The 24,064-nt window shown below is 53.8% G+C and overlaps 2 protein-coding genes across 3 annotated transcripts in view; one reads left to right on the top strand and one right to left on the bottom strand.

Moving 5' to 3' along the window:
- The window catches only part of LOC119974250 (RNA-binding protein 42-like), a 27,320-nt gene extending 26,097 nt beyond the window's left edge, over positions 1 to 1,223 (bottom strand). Inside the window, exon 1 of the mRNA XM_038813019.1 lies at positions 1,094 to 1,223. Coding sequence (XP_038668947.1) covers positions 1,094 to 1,223 — 130 coding nt within the window. The remainder of the gene's footprint in view (positions 1 to 1,093) is intronic.
- A 587-nt stretch (positions 1,224 to 1,810) lies between these two features.
- The window catches only part of LOC119974399 (potassium-transporting ATPase alpha chain 1), a 62,911-nt gene continuing 40,657 nt past the window's right edge, over positions 1,811 to 24,064 (top strand). For both annotated transcript variants that reach the window (XM_038813223.1, XM_038813222.1), the window contains exons 1-8: positions 1,811 to 1,951; positions 2,189 to 2,248; positions 5,537 to 5,740; positions 9,522 to 9,635; positions 10,923 to 11,057; positions 15,274 to 15,391; positions 16,137 to 16,405; positions 17,228 to 17,426. In XM_038813223.1, the coding sequence (XP_038669151.1) occupies positions 1,850 to 1,951; positions 2,189 to 2,248; positions 5,537 to 5,740; positions 9,522 to 9,635; positions 10,923 to 11,057; positions 15,274 to 15,391; positions 16,137 to 16,405; positions 17,228 to 17,426 (1,201 nt within the window). In that variant the 5' untranslated portion in view covers positions 1,811 to 1,849. The remainder of the gene's footprint in view (positions 1,952 to 2,188; positions 2,249 to 5,536; positions 5,741 to 9,521; positions 9,636 to 10,922; positions 11,058 to 15,273; positions 15,392 to 16,136; positions 16,406 to 17,227; positions 17,427 to 24,064) is intronic.

Here is a 24,064-nt window from a genome sequence, read left to right as displayed (position 1 = left end):
TGACCCTCTGACAGTGCAGAACTCCCTCAGTACTGACCCTCTGACAGTACAGCATTCCCTCAGTACTGACCCTCTGACAGTGCAGAACTCCCTCAGTACTGACCCTCTGACAGTGCAGCACTCCCTCAGTACTGACCCTCTGACAGTGCAGCTAACCCTCAGTACTGACCCTCTCACAGTGCAGCATTCCCTCAGTACTGACCCTCTGACAGAGCAGAACTCCCTCAGTACTGACCCTCTGACAGTGCAGCACTCCCTCAGTACTGACCTCTGACAGTGCAGCTAACCCTCAGTACTGACCCTCTCACAGTGCAGCATTCCCTCAGTACTGACCCTCTGACAGTGCGGCACTCCCTCAGTACTGACCCTCTGACAGTGCAGCACTCCCTCAGTACTGACCCTCTGACAGTGCAGCACTCCCTCCGTACTGACCATCTGACAGTGCAGCACTCCCTCCGTACTGACTCTCTGACAGTGCAGCATTCCCTCAGTACTGACCCTCTGACAGTGCAGCACTCCCTCAGTACTGACTCTCTGACAGTGCAGCACTCCCTCAGTACTGACTCTCTGACAGTGCAGCACTCCCTCAGTACTGACCCTCTGACAGTGCAGCACTCCCTCAGTACTGACTCTCTGACAGTGCAGCATTCCCTCAGTACTGACTCTCTGACAGTGCAGCATTTCCTCAATTCTGGTGATAGAAATGTGTGTCTGCATCATTCGGTTTGTAAACTGTGCCTGTTGAATGAGCTTTGAGATGAGAGAGAAAGAAAGGGAGAGACGATGGCCCTGAGCTGCTGCCTTGTGAGAGTCAACATCTGCACCTAGCCACAGAACAACAATGATGGGTGGGCAGGAAGATTTTTTAAAATATTCCCAGCTTCTCCCGAGTTTCAATGAACAAAGCTGCTAAATTTTAATCAGTGTTGGTTGAGGGGACCGCACCATTTAGAAAATGAGAATAAATTTCTCAAGTGCATGGTTTCCTGTGTGCCATCAACAACATGCACTGCAGTAATTCACCATGTCTCTTCAGGCAGCACCTTCCAAACCCACAACCACAACCATCTAGAAAAACAAGGGCACCAGATACCTGGGAACACCACCACCTGGAGGTTGCCCTCCAAGTCATCCACTGTTATAACCCCAGTGGAGACTACAGGATAGGAACCATTAGGTTCCCGTGCTCTCTGGGGAATATGAACTTCCTCGGTAATTTTCATAGCATTTACAGTGCCGAAGGAGGCCACTCGGCCCATTGAGTCTGCACCAGCTCTTGGAAAGAGCACCCTACCCAAGGTCAACACCTCCACCCTAGCCCCATAACCCAGTAACCCCACCCAACACTAAGGGTAATTTTGGACACTAAGGGCAATTTATCATGGCCAATCCACCTAACCCGCACATCTTTGGACTGTGGGAGGAAACCGGAGCACCCGGAGGAAACCCACGCACACACGGGGAGGATGTGCAGACTCCGCGCAGACAGTGACCCAAGCCAGAATCGAACCTAGGACCCTGGAGCTGTGAAGCAACTGTGCTATCCACAATGCTACCGTGCTGCCCTAATGGGATGGGGCTTCCCCTTAACAGGTGTTGCCCCGCCCGTACAAAAACCCCGACTTGGGAGGGAAGAAGGCCCTCCGGGGAGCGGTGGTATTTGATTATGATTTGTAATAAACCCCTTTGTGCTCCAAACTAATCAAGGCGTGGCTGCCTGGGGCAGTGGCCGGGGGGGGGGGGGGGGTGAGTGGTCAGGGGGATTGGATTCCCATTCCCAGGAACAGTGGGGTGCAAGAAGGATTGGAAAGGTGACTCACGTCCTGTTCCCTTTCAGGAGAAGCTCGAGATGTACCACATGGAGGGAAAGGCCGGCGCAGGCGGGGACATGAAGAAGAAGAAAATGAAGAAGAAAGATAAGTTGGAGAGCATGAAGAAGGAGGTGGACATTGTAAGTAAAGCGGAGGGAGACCATCCACTGCCTACCCACCATTCATCAATCGGCCACCTACCCGCCATCTCCATGTATTCCTCAATCTCCCACTTACACACCACCTTCCTGTATTCCTCAAACCCCCACCGAACCAGATTTTCTCCATATCCCTCAAACCTCATCTGCCCATCTGCTCCAATTATCCCTCAACCCCAATACCCTCCCTCACTCATGACGCTTCCTCTTCTTCCTCAGGATGATCATGAAATCAGCATTGAAGAGCTGGAAGAGAAATATGACACCAACGTCGAGCAAGTAAGTGAGACACTGGGGTATTAACCCCCACTGGGGTACAGGTTCCACACAAACAGACTCTCACTGGGGTACAGGATCCACACTACTGACACTCACTGGGATACGGGTTCCACACAAACTGATTCTCACTGGGGTAGGGGTTCCACACACACTGACTCTCATTGGGGTACGGGTTCCACACAAACTGATTCTCACTGGGGTAGGGGTTCCACACACACTGACTCTGACTGGGGTACGGGTTCCACACAAACTGATTCTCACTGGGGTAGGGGTTCCACACACACTGACTCTCACTGGGGTAGGGGTTCCACACACACTGACTCTGACTGGGGTACGGGTTCCACACAAACTGATTCTCACTGGGGTAGGGGTTCCACACACACTGACTCTCACTGGGGTAGGGGTTCCACACACACTGACTCTCACTGGGGTACAGGTTCCACACACACTGACTCTCATTGGGGTACGGGTTCCACACACACTGACTCACTGGGGTACGGGTTCCACACACACTGACTCTCACTGGGGTACGGGTTCCACACACACTGACACTCATTGGGGTACAGGTTCCACACTCACTGACTCTCACTGGGGTACGGGTTCCACACACACACTGACTCTCACTGGGGTACAGGTTCAACACACACTGACTCTCACTGGGGTAGGGGTTCCACACACTGACTCTCACTGGGGTACAGTTTCCACACACACTGACTCTCACTGGGGTATGTGTCCCACACACTGACTCTCACTGGGGTACAGGTTCCACACACACTGACTCTCACTGGGGTACGTGTCCAACACACTGACTCTCACTGGGGTACGGGTTCCACACATACTGACTCTGGGGTACGGGTTCCACACACACTGACTCTCACTGGGTTACGGGTTCTACACACACTGACTCTCACTGGGTAACGTGTCCCACACACTGACTCTCACTGGGGTATGGGTTCCACACACACTGACTCTCACTGGGGTACGGGTTCCACACACACTGACTCTCAATGGGGTATGTGTCCCACACACTGACTCTCACTGGTGTACGGGTTCCACACACACTGACTCTCACTGGGGTACGTGTCCCACACACTGACTCTCACTGGGGTACGGGTTCCACACACACTGACTCTCAATGGGGTATGTGTCCCACACACTGACTCTCACTGGGGTACGGGTTCCACACACACTGACTCTCACTGGGGTATGTGTCCCACACACTGACTCTCACTGGGGTACAGGTTCCACACACACTGACTCTCACTGGGGTACGTGTCCCACACACTGACTCTCACTGGGGTACGTGTCCCACACACTGACTCTCACTGGGGTACGGGTTCCACACACACTGACTCTCACTGGGTTACGGGTTCTACACACACTGACTCTCACTGGGTAACGTGTCCCACACACTGACTCTCACTGTGGTACGGGTTCCACACACACTGACTCACTGGGGTACGGGTTCCACACACACAGACTCTCACTGGGGTAGGGGTTCCACACACACTGACTCTCACTGGGGTACGGGTTCCAGACAAACTGATTCTCACTGGGGTAGGGGTTCCACACACACTGACTCTCACTGGGGTAGGGGTTCCACACACACTGACTCTCACTGGGGTACAGGTTCCACACACACTGACTCTCATTGGGGTACGGGTTCCACACACACTGACTCTCACTGGGGTACGGGTTCCACACACACTGACTCTCACTGGGGTACGGGTTCCACACACACTGACACTCATTGGGGTACAGGTTCCACACACACTGACTCTCATTGGGGTAGGGGTTCCACACACACTGACTCTCACTGGGGTACGGGTTCCACACACTGACTCTCACTGGGGTACGGGTCCCATAAACACTGACTCTCACTGGGGTACAGGTTCCACACACACTGACTCTCACTGGGGTACAGGTTCCACACACACTGACTCTCACTGGGGTACAGGTTCCACACACACTGACTCTCATTGGGGTAGGGGTTCCACACACACTGACTCTCACTGGGGTACGGGTTCCACACACACTGACTCACTGGGGTAGGGGTCCCACACACACTGACTCTCACTGGGGTACGGGTTCCACACACACTGACTCTCACTGGGGTATGGGTTCCACACACACTGACTCTCACTGGGGTACGGGTTCCACACACACTGACTCTCACTGGGGTACGGGTTCTATACACACTGACTCTCACTGGGGTACGGGTTCCACACACACTGACTCTCACTGGGGTATGGGTTCCACACACACACTGACTCTCACTGGGGTACGTGTTCCACACACACTGACTCTCACTGGGGTACAGGTTCCACACACACTGACTCTCACTGGGGTATGGGTTCCACACACACACTGACTCTCACTGGGGTGCGGGTTCCACACACACTGACTCTCACTGGGGTACGGGTTCCACACACACTGACTCTCACTGGGGTACGGGTTCCACACACACTGACTCTCACTGGGGTACGGGTCACACACACACTGACTCTCACTTGGGTACGGGTTCCACACCCACCGACTCTCACTGGGGTATGGGTTCCACACACACTGACTCTCACTGGGGTACGGGTCCCACACACACTGACTCTCACTGGGGTACGGGTTCCACACACACTGACTCTCACTGGGGTATGGGTTCCACAAACACTGACTCTCACTGGGGTATGGGTTCCACACACACTGACTCTCACTGGGGTATGGGTTCCACACACACTGACTCTCACTGGGGTACAGGTTCCACACACACTGACTCTCACTGGGGTACGGGTTCCACACACACTGACCCTCACTGGGGTACGGGCTCCACACACACTGACTCTCACTGGGGTCGGGGTTCCACACACACTGACTCTCACTGGGGTCGGGGTTCCACACACACTGACTCTCACTGGGGTTGGGGTCCCACACACACTGACTCTCACTGGGGTACAGGTTCCACACACACTGACTCTCACTGGGGTTGGGGTCCCACACACACTGACTCTCACTGGGGTACGGGTTCCACACACACTGACTCTCACTGGGGTACGGGTTCCACACACACTGACTCTCACTGGGGTTGGGGTTCCACACACACTGACTCTCACTGGGGTACGGGTTCCACACACACTGACTCTCACTGGGGTACAGGTTCCACACACACTGACTCTCTCTGGGTTCTCGGTTCTGTGGTGACCAGTTGGATGCCACATTCCTGCTGGGGCTCCTCAAATGTCTGAAGTGTTTGCTGATTTGTGCTGACCTTTTGCTGTGTACAATCAATATCTCCAGGGTCTGAGCAATGCCAAGGCACAGGAGGTTCTGATTCAAGATGGACTCAATGAGCTGAAGCCCCCCAAGGGGACCCCGGAATACGTGAAATTTGCCCGTCAGTTGGCGGGGGGTCTTCAGTGTTTGATGTGGGTCGCTTCTGTTATCTGTTTCATCGCTTTCGGCATCGAGACAGGGCGTGGAAACCTGGCTGGTTACGATGATGTGAGTGTCTGTGGGTGGTACTAAGGGATGGGAAAGATTAGAAGATGGGTAGGTAAGGAATGAGGGATATGGGAAGAAGCTGGGAGGTGGAGATTGATGGCTACAGGGGGAAGGTGGATAAGTGGGGATTGAGGGATACGAGGAGAAGGCGGGTAGCTGGGGATTGAGGGACACAGGGCGAAAGTGGGTAAGTGGGGATTGAGGGATAGGGGGAGAAGGTGGGTAGATGGGTATTTGAGGATACATGTTGAAGGCGCGTAGGTGCGGCATTGAGGCACATGGGAGTTGTGCCGTGGGGATAGAAGAAGGTGTTTAAATGAGGATTGAGGAATACGGGGAGAAGATGTGGAGGTAGAGGATTGAGGGATACAGGGAGAAGGTGGGCAGGTGGGGAGTGAGGAATATGGAGAAAATGTAGGGATTGAGGGATAAGGCAGAAGGTGGGTACGTGTGGGGTTGAGGGATATGGGGAAGGTGGGGACGTGTGGGGTTGAGGGATATGGGGGAAGGTGGGTACGTGTGGGGTTGAGGGATACGGGGGAAAGTGGGGACATGTGGGGTTGAGGGATACGGGGAAAGTTGGGTACGTGTGGGGTTGAGGGATACGGGGGAAGGTGGGGACGTGGTGGGGTTGAGGGATACGGGGGAAGGTGGGTACGTGTGGGGTTGAGGGATATGGGGAAGGTGGGTACATGTGGGGTTGAGGGATACGGGGAAGGTGGGTACGTGTGGGGTTGAGGGATTTGGGGTGAAGGTGGTAGCTGGGGATTGAGGAATATGGGGAAAAGGCGGATAGGTGGGATTGAGAGATACAGGGATTGAGAAGATGGGGAGATGTTGGTTTAAGGGATACGGGGAGAAGGTGGGTAGGTGGGGATTGAAGGAAATGGAGAGAAGGTGTGTATGTCTGAATTGAGGGGTAAGAGGAGAAGGTGGGTAGGTGGGGATTGAGAGATACAGAGGCAAGGTGAGGAGGTGGAGATTGAGAGATACGGGAAGGAGGTGATGAGGTGGGGATTCAGGGATATGGGGCGAATGTGGGTAGGTGCGAATTGAGGGATACGGGAAAGAGGTGAGGATTGAGGGATACGGGAAGGAGGTGAGGATTGAGGGATACGGGGAAATATGGGTAGGTGGGGATTGAGGGATACGGGAAGGAGGTGGGGATTGAGGGATACAGAGGAATATGGGTAGGTGGGGATTGAGGGATACAGGGGAATATGGGTAGGTGAGGATTGAGGGATACGGGAAGGAGGTGGGGATTGAAGGATACGGGGGAATATGGGTAGGTGGGGATTGAGGGATACGGGGAACTATGGCTAGGTGGGTATTGAGGGATACGGGGAGAAGGTGGGAAGGTGGGGATTGAGGGATACGGGGAGAAGATGGGAAGGTGGGGATTGAGGGATACGGGGGAATATGGGTAGGTGGGGATTGAGGGATACGGGGAGAAGGTGGGAAGGTGGGGATTGAGGGATACGGGGAGAAAGATGGGAAGGTGGGGATTGAGGGATACGGGGGAATATGGGTAGGTGGGGATTTGAGGGATACGGGGGAATATGGGTAGGTGGGGATTGAGGGATACAGGAAGGAGGGGGGGATTGAGGGATACTGGGAGAAGGTGGGAAGGTGGGGATTGAGGGATACGGGGAGAAGATGGGAAGGTGGGATTGAGGGATACGGGGGAATATGGGTAGGTGGGGATTGAGGGATACGGGAAGGAGGGGGGGATTGAGGGATACGGGGGAATATGGGTAGGTAGGGATTGAGGGATACGGTGAGAAGGTGGGAAGGTGGGGATTGAGGGATACGGGGAGAAGATGGGAAGGTGGGGATTGAGGGATACAGGGGAATATGGGTAGGTGGGGATTGAGGGATACGGGGTGAAGGTGGGAAGGTGGAGATTGAGGGATACGGGGAGAAGATGGGAAGGTGGGGATTGAGGGATACGGGTAATATGGGTAGGTGGGGATTGAGGGATACGGGGGAATATGGGTAGGTGGGGATTGAGGGATACAGGAAGGAGGGGGGGATTGAGGGATACGGGGAGAAGGGGGGAAGGTGGGGATTGAGGGATACGGGGAGAAGATGGGAAGGTGGGGATTGAGGGATACGGGGGAATATGGGTAGGTGGGGATTGAGGGATACGGGGAGAAAGTGGGAAGGTGGAGATTGAGGGATACGGGGAGAAGATGGGAAGGTGGGGATTGAGGGATACGGGGGAATATGGGTAGGTGGGGATTGAGGGATACGGGGGAATATGGGTAGGTGGGGATTGAGGGATACAGGAAGGAGGGGGGGATTGAGGGATACGGGGAGAAGGTGTGAAGGTGGGGATTGAGGGATACGGGGAGAAGATGGGAAGGTGGGGATTGAGGGATACGGGGGAATATGGGTAGGTGGGGATTGAGGGATACGGGAAGGAGGGGGGATTGAGGGATACGGGGGAATATGGGTAGGTGGGGGATTGAGGGATACGGGGAGAAGGTGGGAAGGTGGGGATTGAGGGATACGGGGATAAGGTGGGAAGGTGGGGATTGAGGGATACGGGGAGAAGGTGGGAAGGTGGGGATTGAGGCATACGGGGAGATGATGGGAAGGTGGGGATTGAGGGATCTGGGAAGAAGGTGGGAAGGTGAGGATTGAGGGACACGGGAAGAAGGTGGGAAGGTGGGGATTGAGGGATACGGGGAGAAGGTGGGTAGGTGGGGATTGAGGGAAATGGAGAGAAGGTGTGTATGTCTGAATTGAGGGGTAAAAGGAGAAGGTGGGGGGTTGAGAGATACGGGAAGGAGGTGGTGAGGTAGGGATTCAGGGATATGGGGCGAATGTGGGTACGTGAGAATTGAGGGATACGGGAAAGAGGTGAGGATTGAGGGATACGGGGAAATATGGGTAGATGGGGATTGAGGGATACGGGAAGGAGGTGGGGATTGAGGGATGCGGGGAATATGGGTAGGTGGGGATTGAGGGATACGGGAAGGAGGTGGGGATTGAGGGATATGGGGGAATGTGGGTACGTGAGGCTTGAGGGATACGGGAAGAAGGTGGGGATTGAGGGATACGGGGGAATATGGGTAGGTGGGGGATTGAGGGATATGGGGGAATATGGGTAGGTGGGGATTGAGGGATACGGGAAAGAGGTGGGGATTGAGGGATACGGGGGAATATGGGTAGGTGGGGATTGAGGGATACGGGGGAATATGGGTAGGTGGGGATTGAGGGATACGGGAAGGAGGTGGGGATTGAGGGAGACGGGGGAATATGGGTAGGTGGGGATTGAGGGATACGGGAAGAAGGTGGGAAGGTGGGGATTGAGGGATACGGGAAGAAGGTGGGAAGGTGGGATTGAGGGATATTGGAAGAAGGTGGGAAGGTGGGGATTAAGGGATAGGGGAAGAAGGTGGGAAGGTGGGGATTGAGGGATACGGGAAGAAGGTGGGAAGGTGGGGATTGAGGGATACGGGAAGAAGGTGGGAAGGTGGGGATTGAGGGAAACGGGAAGAAGGTGGGTAGGTGGGGATTGAGATAGACGGGATGAAGGTGGGAAGGTGGGGATTGAGGGATATGGGAAAAAGGTGGGAAGGTGGGGATTGAGGGATACGGGAAGAAGGTGGGAAGGTGGGGATTGAGGGATACGGGAAGAAGGTGGGAAGGTGGGGATTGAGGGAAATGGGAAGAAGGTGGGAAGGTGGGGATTGAGGGATACGGGGTGGGCAACATTCCTGGGTCCTCTCTACCACATCCATTATTAAATGTTCTCTGTTCTCTCTGTGTCCAGCTCTACCTTGCTGTTACACTTATTGCTGTGGTGGTGGTGACTGGCTGTTTTGGATATTACCAGGAGTTTAAAAGCACCAACATCATTGCCAGCTTCAAAAATCTGGTCCCACAGGTAAGATAAATTGCTGAACATTGTTGGGATCGTCTGTACGCCTCAGCCAAGTGTTCATTGTTTTTGATTGTCTTTGTCATACTCTCAGTTCTGAGGTCAAAACTGTGGTTCTGAGACCACACACCAACGGCTCCAACACGATATTGGGTTCAACACAGCGAGCACGGCATTGTCAGAATGTCTGTACTGAGTTTCCACACACACTGACTCTCACTGGGGTACGGGTTCCACACACACTGACTCTCACTGGGGTACGGGTTCCACACACACTGACTCTCACTGGGGTACAGGTCCCACACATACTGACTCTCACTGGGGTACAGGTCCCACACACACTGACTCTCACTGTGGTACGGGTTCCACACACACTGACTCTCACTGGGGCACGGGTTCCACACACACTGACTCTCACTGGGGTAGGGGTTCCACACACACTGACTCTCACTGGGGTACAGGTTCCACACACACTGACTCTCACTGGGGTACGGGTTCCACACACTCTGACTCTCACTGGGGTACAAGTTCCACACTCACTGACTCTCACTGGGGTATGGGTTCCACACACACTGACTCTCACTGGGGTACGGGTTCCACACACACTGACTCTCACTGGGGTACAGGTCCCACACACACTGACTCTCACTGGGGTACAGGTTCCGCACACACTGACTCTCACTGGGGTATGGGTTCCACACACACTGACTCTCACTGGGGTACAGGTCCCACACATACTGACTCTCACTGGGGTACAGGTCCCACACACACTGACTCTCACTGGGGTACGGGTTCCACACACTCTGACTCTCACTGGGGTACAAGTTCCACACTCACTGACTCTCACTGGGGTATGGGTTCCACACACACTGACTCTCACTGGGGTACGGGTTCCACACACACTGACTCTCACTGGGGTACAGGTCCCACACACACTGACTCTCACTGGGGTACAGGTTCCGCACACACTGACTCTCACTGGGGTATGGGTTCCACACACACTGACTCTCACTGGGGTACAGGTCCCACACATACTGACTCTCACTGGGGTACAGGTCCCACACACACTGACTCTCACTGGGGTACGGGTTCCACACACACTGACTCTCACTGGGGTAGGGGTTCCACACACACTGACTCTCACTGGGGTACAGGTTCCACACACACTGACTCTCACTGGGTACGGGTTCCACACACACTGACTCTCACTGGGGTATGGGTTCCACACACACTGACTCTCACTGAGTTACAGGTTCAATGACAGAAATTTAGCAACCACTATCTCTTTTGCAGCAAGCGACGGTCATTCGGAATGGGGAAAAGTTTCAAGTGAACGCCAATCTGCTGGTGGTGGGTGATCTGGTGGAGATCAAAGGTGGTGATCGTGTCCCTGCAGATATTCGGGTTATCACGTCCAGTGGCATCAAGGTTTGTGGGCAGAGCGTAATGTGTGAGCCACAGTGGGCGTGTGAGGGGAGTTTGAGTGGAGGGTGGTGAGAGGCGTTTGGGGGCAAATGGTGTGTGAGGGGCATGCAGGTGGAGCGTGGGTGAGGGGCGTTCGGGCGGAGGGTGGCTGAGGGGCGTTTGGGTTTGAAGATGATTTTGTGGAGGTTGCTGAAGGGTTTTAGGGAGTGGGTCTTCGGGGAGATACTGGGTGGTTTGTGATACTTCAGGCAGATGCTGAGGGAGATTTAGGGAGGGGCGAGGTGCATTTACATATTGATTTTAAGGGAGATTGGTTTCCACGAGCAGCTTTGGGAGGTGTTTAGTGGGTTTCAGGAGAGGATGTTGAGGGGAGGGAGGTGAGTGTGTTTTGGGAACGAATTGAGGTATATTTAGTAGCAGTTTCAGGGCGTGAGAGGCATTTGGAGGTGGTTTTAATGGTATTTATGGAGGGTTTGGGCAGACTGTTTGGGGGTACTTGGAGGGGGTTTCAGTAGCGGTTCTGAGAAGTTTGGGGCTTGGGTTTCTGGGGGTATTGAGAGGTTTGGGGCTGGGTTTCTGGGGGTGTTGGTTTAGTGCTGGGTTTCTGGGGGCATTTGAGGGGTTTGGGGCTGGGTTTCTGGGGGTATTGAGGGATTTGGGGCTGGGTTTCTGGGGGTATTTGAGGGGTTTGGGGCTGGGTTTCTGGGGGTATTGAGGGGTTTGGGGCTGGGTTACTGGGGGTGTTTGAGGGGTTTGGTGCAGGGTTTCTGGGGGTATTGAGGGGTTTAGTGCTGGGTTTCTGGGGGCATTTGAGGGGTTTGGGGCTGGGTTTCTGGGGGTGTTTGAGGGGTTTAGTGCTGGGTTTCTGGGGGTATTGAGGGGTTTAGTGCTGGGTTTCTGAAGGTATTTGAGGGGTTTGGTGCTGGGTTTCTGGGGGTATTTGAGAGGTTTGGGGCTGAGTTTCAGGGGGTATTTGAGGGGTTTGGTGCTGTGTTCTGGGAGTTTCTGAGGGGTTTGGGGCTGTGTTTCTGGGGGTATTTGAGAGGTTTAGGGCTGGGTTTCTGCAAGGTATTTGAGGGGTTTAGTGCTGGGTTTCTGGGGTATTTGAGGGGTTTGGGGCTGGGTTTCTGGGGGTATTGAGGGGTTTGGGGCTGGGTTTCTGGGGGTATTTGAGGGGTTTGGGGCTGGGTTTCTGGGGGTATTGAGGGGTTTGGGGCTGGGTTTCTGGGGGTGTTTGAGGGGTTTGGTGCAGGGTTTCTGGTGGTATTGAGGGGTTTAGTGCTGGGTTTCTGGGGGCATTTGAGGGGTTTGGGGCTGGGTTTCTGGGGGTGTTTGAGGGGTTTAGTGCTGGGTTTCTGGGGGTATTGAGGGGTTTAGTGCTGGGTTTCTGAAGGTATTTGAGGGGTTTGGTGCTGGGTTTCTGGGGGTATTCGAGAGGTTTGGGGCTGAGTTTCTGCGGGGTATTTGAGGGGTTTAGTGCTGGGTTTTTGGGGTATTTGAGGGGTTTGGGGCTGGGTTTCTGGGGGTATTGAGGTCTTTGGGGCTGGGTTTCTGGGGGTATTTGAGGGGTTTGGTGCTGTGTTTCTGGGGGTATTTGAGGGGTTTGGTGCTGTGTTTCTGGGGTTATTTGAGGGGTTTGGGGCTGGGTTTCTGGGGGTATTTGAGGGGTTTAGTGCTGGGTTTCTGGGGTTATTTGAGGTGTTTGGGGCTGGGTTTCTGGGGGTATTTGAGGGGTTTGGGGCTGGGTTTCTGGGACTATTGAGGGGTTAGGGGCTGGGTTTCTGGGGGTATTTGAGGTGTTTGGGGCTGGGTTTCTGGGGGTATTTGAGGGGTTTGGGGCTGGGTTTCAGGGGGTATTTGAGGGGTTTGGGGCTGGGTTTCAGGGGGTATTTGAGAGGTTTGGGGCTGGGTTTCTGGGGGTATTTGAGGGGTTTGTGGCTGGGTTTGTGGAGGTATTTGAGGGGTTTGGGGCTGGGTTTCTGGGGGTATTTGAGGGGTTTGGGGCTGTGTTTCTGGGGGCATTTGAGAAGTTTGGGGCTGGGTTTCTGGGGGTATTTGAGGGGTTTGGGGCTGTGTTTCTGGGGGTATTTGAGGGGTTTGGGGCTGTGTTTCTGGGGGTATTTGAGGAGTTTGGGGCTGGGTTTCTGGGGGTATTTGAGGGGTTTGTGGCTGTGTTTCTGGGGGTATTTGAGGTGTTTGGGGCTGGGTTTCTGGGGGTATTTGAGGGGTTTGGGGCTGGGTTTCTAGGGGTATTTGAGGTGTTTGGGGCTGGGTTTCTGGGGGTATTTGAGGTGTTTGGTGCTGGGTTTCTGGGGTGTTTGAGGGGTTTGGGGCTGTGTTTCTGGGGGTATTTGGGGCTGGGTTTCTAGGGGTATTTGAGGTGTTTGGGGCTGGGTTTCTGGGGGTATTGAGGGGTTTGGGGCTGGGTTACTGGGGGTGTTTGAGGGGTTTGGTGCAGGGTTTCTGGGGGTATTGAGGGGTTTAGTGCTGGGTTTCTGGGGGCATTTGAGGGGTTTGGGGCTGGGTTTCTGGGGGTGTTTGAGGGGTTTAGTGCTGGGTTTCTGGGGGTATTGAGGGGTTTAGTGCTGGGTTTCTGAAGGTATTTGAGGGGTTTGGTGCTGGGTTTCTGGGGGTATTTGAGAGGTTTGGGGCTGAGTTTCAGGGGGTATTTGAGGGGTTTGGTGCTGTGTTCTGGGAGTTTCTGAGGGGTTTGGGGCTGTGTTTCTGGGGGTATTTGAGAGGTTTAGGGCTGGGTTTCTGCAAGGTATTTGAGGGGTTTAGTGCTGGGTTTCTGGGGTATTTGAGGGGTTTGGGGCTGGGTTTCTGGGGGTATTGAGGGATTTGGGGCTGGGTTTCTGGGGGTATTTGAGGGGTTTGGGGCTGGGTTTCTGGGGGTATTGAGGGGTTTGGGGCTGGGTTTCTGGGGGTGTTTGAGGGGTTTGGTGCAGGGTTTCTGGTGGTATTGAGGGGTTTAGTGCTGGGTTTCTGGGGGCATTTGAGGGGTTTGGGGCTGGGTTTCTGGGGTGTTTGAGGGGTTTAGTGCTGGGTTTCTGGGGGTATTGAGGGGTTTAGTGCTGGGTTTCTGAAGGTATTTGAGGGGTTTGGTGCTGGGTTTCTGGGGGTATTCGAGAGGTTTGGGGCTGAGTTTCTGCGGGGTATTTGAGGGGTTTAGTGCTGGGTTTTTGGGGTATTTGAGGGGTTTGGGGCTGGGTTTCTGGGGGTATTGAGGTCTTTGGGGCTGGGTTTCTGGGGGTATTTGAGGGGTTTGGTGCTGTGTTTCTGGGGGTATTTGAGGGGTTTGGTGCTGTGTTTCTGGGGTTATTTGAGGGGTCTGGGGCTGGGTTTCTGGGGGTATTTGAGGGGTTTAGTGCTGGGTTTCTGGGGTTATTTGAGGTGTTTGGGGCTGGGTTTCTGGGGGTATTTGAGGGGTTTGGGGCTGGGTTTCTGGGACTATTGAGGGGTTAGGGGCTGGGTTTCTGGGGGTATTTGAGGTGTTTGGGGCTGGGTTTCTGGGGGTATTTGAGGGGTTTGGGGCTGGGTTTCTGGGGGTATTTGAGGGGTTTGGGGCTGGGTTTCAGGGGGTATTTGAGAGGTTTGGGGCTGGGTTTCTGGGGGTATTTGAGGGGTTTGTGGCTGGGTTTGTGGAGGTATTTGAGGGGTTTGGGGCTGGGTTTCTGGGGGTATTTGAGGGGTTTGGGGCTGTGTTTCTGGGGGCATTTGAGAAGTTTGGGGCTGGGTTTCTGGGGGTATTTGAGGGGTTTGGGGCTGTGTTTCTGGGGGTATTTGAGGGGTTTGGGGCTGTGTTTCTGGGGGTATTTGAGGAGTTTGGGGCTGGGTTTCTGGGGGTATTTGAGGGGTTTGTGGCTGTGTTTCTGGGGGTATTTGAGGTGTTTGGGGCTGGGTTTCTGGGGGTATTTGAGGGGTTTGGGGCTGGGTTTCTAGGGGTATTTGAGGTGTTTGGGGCTGGGTTTCTGGGGGTATTTGAGGTGTTTGGTGCTGGGTTTCTGGGGTGTTTGAGGGGTTTGGGGCTGTGTTTCTGGGGGTATTTGGGGCTGGGTTTCTAGGGGTATTTGAGGTGTTTGGTGCTGGGTTTCTGGGGGTATTTGAGGGGTTTGGGGCTGTGTTTATGGGTGTATTTGAGGGGTTTGGTGCTGGTTTGGGGGTATTTGTGGGAGGGGTCTCACAGGAACAGGCCTCATTTCCTGACCTGTGTGTTTAGGTTGATAACTCCTCACTAACCGGTGAATCGGAGCCGCAGTCCAAAGGGCCTGAATGTACCCACAGCAATCCCCTGGAGACAAAAAACATTGCCTTCTTCTCCACCACCTGTCTGGAAGGTAAATCTCTCTTTCTATCTCACTCATTCCCTGCACCCACACTCCATGCTCCATCTTTCCACACTCTCTCACACTCGCCCTCTTTGCAGTCTCTCCCTCGCTCCCTGTGTCTCACCCAGCCTGTCTAACACTTTCTCCCCTCTCCCTCTCGCTCTCTTTCTCTCCCCTCACTCTTTCTCTCCCCCTTTGTTCCTCCACCTCTGTCACATTGTCTCTCTCTCTCTCTCTCACTCTCTCTCTTTCTCTCTCACTATCTTTCCCATTCCCCTCTCTCTCCTGCCCTCACTTGCGCTCACTCTCTCTCCCACCCTCATTCACTCTGTCTCTCCCCTTCACACTCTCAACCTCTCCCTAGCCCTCAGTTATACTCTCACTCACATTCTCTCTCTCCCCTACTCACACTCTCTCTTCCTCCTCTCTCTCTTTCTCCCTCCCCCTCTCTCCTCCTCATTCACTTCCTGTCACTCACTCTCACTCTACTTTATCTCTCTCCTTCCTCACTTGCCATCTCTCTCCACCCTCATCCTCTGTCTCTGTCCCCTGTCTCTCTCCCCAGTCTCTCGCCTCTACACTCACTATCTTTCTCTACCCTCATTCTCTCCACTCTCACCCCCTGTCTCTTTCCACCCTCACTCTCTCTCTCCACCCTCCCTCTCTCTCTCTCTCTCCACTCTCACCCTCTCTCTCCCTACTCAATCTCTCTTTCTCTCTCCACCCTCACTCTCTCTCTCTGTTTCTCCCACAGGAACTGGCACCGGAATTATCATTAACACAGGCGACCGCACCATCATTGGGCGAATCGCAAGTCTGGCGTCAGGAGTGGGGAATGAGAAGACCCCCATTGCCATCGAGATTGAACACTTTGTCGACATCATCGCGGGATTGGCCATCTTCTTTGGCGGCACTTTCTTCTGCGTTGCCATGGTGATTGGGTACCAGTTCTTGGATGCTATGATCTTCTTCATGGCCATCGTGGTGGCTTATGTACCCGAGGGTCTTCTTGCAACCGTCACGGTGAGACACAGGGCGTTGTCAGAAACGGGCAACGGGAGAGAGAGAGACAAGGGCAGTCCTCGTGTTCTGGGACTGTTTGATGGGGACAGTATAGATGGAGCTTTACTCTGTCTCTAACCCCGTGCTGTACCTGTCCTGGGAGTGTTTGATGGGGACAGTATAGAGGGAGCTTTACTCTGTATCTAACCCCGTGCTGTACCTGTCCTGGGAGTGTTTGATGGGGACAGTATAGAGGGAGCTTTACTCTGTATCTAACCCTGTGACGTACCTGTCCTGGGAGTGTTTGATGGGGACAGTGTAGAGGGAGCTTTACGCTGTATCTAACCCCGTGCTGTACCTGTCCTGGGAGTGTTTGATGGGGACAGTATAGAGGGAGCTTTACTCTGTCTCTAACCCCATGCTGTACCTGTCCTGGGAGTGTTTGATGGGGACAGTGTAGAGGGAGCTTTACTCTGTATCTAACCCCATGCAATACCTGTCCTGGGAGTGTTTGATGGGGACAGTGTAGAGGGAGCTTTACTCTGTATCTAACCCCTGTGACGTACCTGTCCTGGGAGTGTTTGATGGGGACAGTGTAGAGGGAGCTTTACGCTGTATCTAACCCCGTGCTGTACCTGTCCTGGGAGTGTTTGATGGGGACAGTGTAGAGGGAGCTTTACTCTGTATCTAATCCCGCGCTGTACCTGTCCTGGGAGTGTTTGATGGGGACAATGCAGAGGGAACTTTACTCTGTATCTAACCCCGTGCTGTGCCTGTCCTGGGAGAGTTTGATGGGAGTGTTCGGGTGGATTTATCCTGTATGTAACCTCGTGTTGTCCACAGGTGTGCTTGTCACTAACTGCAAAACGTCTGGCTCGGAAGAACTGTGTGGTAAAGAATCTGGAGGCTGTTGAGACTTTGGGATCGACCTCAGTGATCTGTTCGGACAAGACCGGCACTTTGACCCAGAACCGAATGACTGTCTCACATCTCTGGTTCGACAATCAGATCCACTCAGCAGACACCACAGAGGACCAATCAGGTGAGGCATCATCAGAAAGTGTCTCAGTGTTCCTCAAAACAAGGTCCAAGATGGAGAAACTCCCTCTTTATTTTTGTAAAATATTTTAATTCAAATTTTCAACATTTTATAATTTTTACAACAAATAAGCACAAAGCCAACACCACCCCTCTCCCCCCCCCCCCAACTACCCTTTCCCCCCCACCCCTTTTCGGCCACTAGATCCCCAAAGTGTAAGATAAATAAACCCCATCTCTGGTGGAACCCCTCATCTGCCCCTCCCAGAGCAAACTTTGCCTTCTCCAAATACAGGAACTCCATTCGATTCCCCAGCCACGCTGAGGCATTGAGGGAGAAGCTGACCTCCACCCAACAGGACCACCTGCGAGCGATTAACCAGGCAAAGGCTAAGTCATCCGCCCTGCACTTGTCTGCAACCCCGGCAGGTCTGACACACCGCAAATGGTCTTCAGGGGACCCGCTACAAATCCACGTGCAGAAACTCAGACATGGTGCTGAAGAACGACCCCCAAAATTCCTCCAACTTCGGCAGAACCAGAACATGTGAGCAAGATGAGCTGGGCCCGTCCCACACCGCTCGCAGCTATCCTCCACCCCCTCATACAACCGGCTCATTTCACCTTCGTTAAGTCACTCTGTGCACCATTTTTAATTGAATCAACCCCAGCCTCGGGCACAAGATTGAGGCATTAACCCTACACAGCACCTCGCACCATAATCCCTCCTCCAATGTCATCCCCAGCTCCTCCTCCAACTTGGCCTGAATCCCTTCCATGAGCACCTCATCCTCCTCCATGATCCTAACGTAAGTCGCTGAAGCGTCCCCACCCTCCAGCCCCGCCACTGACAGCCCCTCCTCCAGCAGCGAAGAGGATGGTACCACTGGAAAGTTCGGGAAGACCTTTCCCGCAAAGTTCCATACCTGCATTTATCTCCTCACGCTGAAGCCCAAACCTCACCCCCAATTCCGCCAAGCTTGTGAACGATTCCGCCAAAAACAAATCTTTCATCTCCTTCACCTCTCTCTCCTCCCATCCCCGGAACCTCGCATCCAACCTCCCCGGCTCAAACCCTCTTATCATCCGCATCACCCTCGAGCCTGCCCTCAACTTAAAGTGCTGTCGGAGTTGCCTCCAAATCTTCAGCGTGGCTACCACCACAGGACTACCCAGGTACTTCCCTGGGGCAATCGGCAGCAGCACCATTGCCAGCGCCCGCAACCTTGACTCCTTACAAGAACCCATCTCTATCCGCACACATAAAGACGCCACACCCTACTCCAGCCCTGCACCTTCTCTGTATTCGCCACCCAATAATAGTGTAACATGTTTGGAAGAGCCAAACCCACCCGACTGCCATCCACTTTGGAGCCCGTCTTCCTTATCCTGGACCTTCCCTGCCCACACAAACAACGAGACCAGCCTATCCACCCCTTAAGACCAGCAGAAACTGAAACAGAAACAGGGACCGTGGCACAATGTTCATCTTCATTGCCAGTACCCGGCCTGCCATCGACAAGGGGAGACTATCCCACCGCAGCATCCTTCTTCCTTCCCACCGAGCTCGTGAAATTGAGCTTACTAAGAAGGGACCAGTATCCTGCCAACTGCACCCCCAAATACCTAAAATCAGTTGTCACTATCCAAAATGGCAAACCTCCCACTTCCGCCCCTGCGCCTGGAGAAAACAACACAAATATTTGCTTTCCCCGAGATTCAATTTTTACCCTGAAAATGCCTCAAATCTCCTGAGCGGCCCCATTATATCCCTCACCGACGAGCACGGGTCCGAGGTGTACAACAGCAGATTGTCCACGTGCAGACACCTTATGCTCCACCCTCCCTCACTATCCCCTTCCAAATGTCCGAACCTCTCAGCGCAATGATCAAGGGCTCAATTACCAGCGAGAACAGAAGGGGGGTCATGGGGCAACCCTGCCTTGTTGCCCGAAATAGTGGAAAGTACACTGAATTCATCCATACAAATGATGTCAGATCCTTGTACAACAATTTCACCCATGCCACAAGCTTCGGCCCAATCCTAAATTTCTCCAGCACCGCAAACAGATAGCTCCACTCCACCCGATCAAATGCCTTCTCCACATCTAATGCAACCACCATCGCCAGCTCCCTTCCTTCTGCCGGAGAAAGCAACACATTCAGCGGCCACCGCACATTCGATAACAGCTGCCTGCTCTTAATAAACCGCGTCTGATCCTTTCCAACGACCTTTGGGAGGCACTCTTAGCATCGACGTTCAGTCGAGAAATGGGCCTCTACGACCCACACTCTACTGGATCCTTCTCCTTTTTAAGTAATAGTGAGATGGATGCCTGCCTCCATCGTCTCAGGCAATACTCCACCAACCATCGTGTTCTCAAATATTTCTACCATTAGTGGTGCCAAACTATCTTTGAATTTTTTACAAAATTCCACCAGGAACCCATTCGGCCCCGGCGCCTTACCCGACTGCATCTTCCCTATCACTGCCTGCACTTCTTCCACCCCCATTGGTTCCTCCAATCTGGCCCTCTCCTCCTCCCCCACCTCCGGGCATACAGTCGCTCCAGAAATTCACTCATATCCGACTAATCCTCTGGCGGCTCCAACTTATACAAGTCCCTATAAAAGTCTTCAAATGCTTATTCGCTTGCTCCAGCACCACCCCAAACAACCCGTTCCATCCCTAATCTGCACGATCTCCCTCGCTGCAGTCTGCTGATGGAGCTGGCCCGTCAGCAATTGACTAGTCTTCTCACCATACTGATAGACCACCCTCCTCGCTCGCCTCAACTGCTAGACCACCATCCCTGTGGATAGAAGATCAAACTTCGCCTGTAACTCCTTCTTCCTCACCAAAGTTCCTGGCTCTGGGTCCTCCGCAAATCTCCCATCTACCTCTAAAATCTCCTTTATCAACCATTGCCGTTCCTCCCGCACTTCTCTATCCACCATCGCCTTGAATAAAATGACCTTGCTCCTCACTACCGCCTTCAACGCCTCCCAGACCCACCGACTGTGAAATCGCCCCATTCCAGTTAAACCCCACATACTCCTCAATCACTTTCCCCATTTTAGTGCAAAACTTTGGGTCAGCGATCAACCCCGCAGTGAACCTCCACGCTGGTCTCTGGGCTGGCCCCTTCTCCTCCACCATTTCCTCCCAGTGTGGTCCGATATCACGATCGCCGAATACTCCGCCTGCCTCAGCCCAGCTAATAGCACCTTTCCCACCACCAAAAAGTCGATCTTTGATTACACCTTGTGCACTGGCGAAAAAACCCCAAATACTCCCTATCCCGCGATGTAAAAACAGCCTCGGGTCCACCCCTCCCATCTCCTTCATGAACCCGGCCAACACCTTTGTTCCCCCAGAAGGAGTCCGTGAGCGTGGCCGGGACCTGTCCACCTTTGAGTCCAACACCACAGGCAAAATTCTCCGACCCCCCCTGCCCTGGCCGGAATTCTCTGCCACCCGGGAATTGGCGCCGCGCCGATCGGTGTGCCCCCTGCGGCGATTCCCCGGCCCGCAATGGGCTGAAGTCCCGCCGCTGAGAGGCCAATCCCGCCGACGTCGTCTCAACCACCTCTGGTGGCGATGGGATTGGCGGCACGAGCGGGCCCCCGGGGTCCTGGGGGGGGGCGCAGGGCGATTGGACCCCGGGGGGTGCCCGCACGGTGGCCTGGCCTGTGATTGGGGCCCACCGATCGGCGGGCAGGCCAGTGCCGTGGGGGCACTCTTTTTCTTCCGCCGCCGCCACAGCCTACACCATGGCGGAGGCGGAAGAGAACCCCCCTACCGCGCATGCACCGGTGGTGACGTCAGCGGCCGCTGATGCACCGGCGCATGCGCGAACCGGCGAAGGCTTTTTGGCCAGCCCCGACGCCGTGTGGCGGGCATCAAAGACCATTGGCACCGGTCTTGGCACCAGTCGGCATGGTGCAAACCACTCCGGCGTGGTTCCGCACCTTTGGGGAGGCCCGACGCCGGAGTGGTTGGCGCCACTCCGCTACGCCGGGACACCCCGCCAAGCCGGGTAGGGGAGAATCCCGCCCCATATTCCAATCACCCCCCTAATATCATCCCAGTTTGGGGCATATACGCTAACCAGCATCACCAGCCTGCGTACCAATGCCCCTATCACCAACACATACCTGCCCCCCTGATCTGCCAACACCTCTCCACCTGGAACCTCACTTGTTTGCCCACCAGTATCGTCACCCCCTGGGTTCTGCTGTTCAAGCCTGAATGAAACACCTGGCTCACCCAGCCCCTCCTCAGCTCTCATCTGGTCCATCACCCTCAGGCGGGTCGGCTGTAACAGCATCACGCCCACTTTCAGGCTCTTCAAATGTGAGAAAACGCATGCTCTCTTCACCAGTGCCCCCAACACTGGCACGTTCCACATTACCACTCCTACTGGGGTTCTCTCACCGCCCTTCGTACCCGCCATGACCATCCCCCGAGGTCCCACCTGTAAGGTGAGACCCAGCCTCGGCCCGATTCACTGTCATCCCCCCACACCTCCCCCCCTTTCCAGAATCATAGAATAGAAACATAGAATCCCTACAGTGCTGAAGGAGGCCATTTGGCCCAACGAGTCTGCATTGGCCGTTGGAAAGAGCACCCTACTTAAGCCCTCACCTCCACCCTATCCTCGTAACCCAGTAACCCCACCTAACCTTTTTGACACTAAGGGGCAATTTAGCATGGCCAATCCACCTAACCCGCACATCTTTGGACTGTGGGAGGAAACCGGAGCACCCGGAGGAAACCACGGGGAGAAAGTACAAACTCCACACAGTCACCCAAGGCTGGAATTGAACATGGGACCCTACTGCAGTGCTAACCACTGTGCCGCCATGCTGTCCGTGCTCCCCAACCACTTCCTCTTAAAAACACCTCACCCAGTATCGAACCCATCCTCCCAGCATTCACACCTCCCAGGCTCATCGAAACCTGCCCATACAGGTTCCAACGACCGCGGCCCCACCCCCCACTTCGCTTCCAACATTGCACTCGCTAGTGCAGCGGCCCTTGACAGAGCCCCCTCCCCCACATCAAAAAAAAACACACAAACTCAAAAGACCCCAACACCCACCCCCTCCAAACCCCCAACACCCGACAACAAAACAGGCATTCAAATCCAACCAACCATTAATTCCAACCACCCTGCTCAAACCACCCCAGCCCAAACCTCTTTTACACAAACCAGTGAACGAGAAACAATCATAAAGGGAAAGAACAACATAAAGGAAAAACACAGTCAAAAACCATCAAAGTCCAAACTCAGTCCATCCCCAGGTCTTCACAAACGTCTCTGCCGCCGTCTCAAATTAGTAGTCCCTGCCGTTATGCATAATCTTTCGCTTCGCCGGGTAGACCACACCAAATTACACGTTGTGTTGATACAACTCTGCATTAGCCCATCTCCCCACCAGCTCCGTCATCCGATCCTAGTATATACCTCAACCATTGCTATCCCACTCCACCTTCTGCCTCACCCACCTCAGCACCTTCTAGTTCATCTGAAAATTCTGAAAGCAGATGATCACAGCACTCGGTGGTTCATTCATTCTTGGTTTCAGCCGGTGGGCCCTATCCAACCCGTAGTGGGAGGAGACCACCCCCTCCCCCATCAATTTCGCTAACATCTCAAAGTACTCTGTAGGCCTCCGGCCCTTTAGCCCTTCAGGCGCCCTCACAATCCTCAACTTCTGCCTTTATGGCCTGTTCTCCAGGTCCTCCACTTTGGCCCTCAGCCCTCTGTTGATCTCACCACCTTGCGCAGCTCCTCCCCCATCAAGATGAACTGGTTGCTGTGCTGCGACAATGCCTCCTCCACCCTCTTCATCTTCTCCCTTCCGCAACTCCTCTCTCATCAGGGCAAGGGTTTAGAGAACCCCAAAGTGTATCATGGAGTTCACCTGACCCACAACATTTAATAGATTGTGGTTATGGGGAAAACAGGGGCCTACTTTACAGGTGTGGTGCATCAGAAAGTTAAAGTACTTTTAAATTAAAACACTGTTTATTTATGAAACCAGTTAACACTTTATAAACCCACAGTAAACATCTTAACAACTATCAACACCAATCATGCCCACAGATATAATATTCTAAAAGTAACCCATAATCTTTCCTTGCAACATCCATAAGACAAAAGACCCTTTTTAACACAGAGATCTGGTTTAAATTCTCTACTGAGAGCAGTTATCACTTTGAAATCACCCAAATGATCAGGAGACAGTCTGTAGATTGCAGAGAGAACCTTATACAGCTGCTTGCTTTTCTTGCAGCTATCCAGCTCTCAAAACAAAACTAAAGCACACCCTGTAGCAGACAGCCCAAAGCGAAAGTAAAAGCAGACAGACAGCTCAGCTCCACCCACACTCTGACAACACTGATACACACCCATTTCTTAAAGGTACATCCACTACAGCTATTTTATAAACACCCATTTCTTAAAGGTACTCTCACATGACACCCACCCACTCCTTCAGCGAGATCATCATCTATGTCTGATGCCTTTCAAAACATTTTGAGAACAACTGCTCAAACTCCCCGGCCATCACTTCAGCCATCGTTTCCATTGTAAGGAACATGGCTCCGTCCAACAGGCTCTCTCCCACCATCTT

Source organism: Scyliorhinus canicula, chromosome 12 (assembly GCF_902713615.1).
Source record: "Scyliorhinus canicula chromosome 12, sScyCan1.1, whole genome shotgun sequence".
Classification (NCBI taxonomy): Eukaryota; Metazoa; Chordata; class Chondrichthyes; order Carcharhiniformes; family Scyliorhinidae; genus Scyliorhinus; species Scyliorhinus canicula.
The sequence above is the reverse complement of the archived record's forward strand: the minus strand, read 5'-3'. Positions and strand labels throughout refer to the sequence as shown.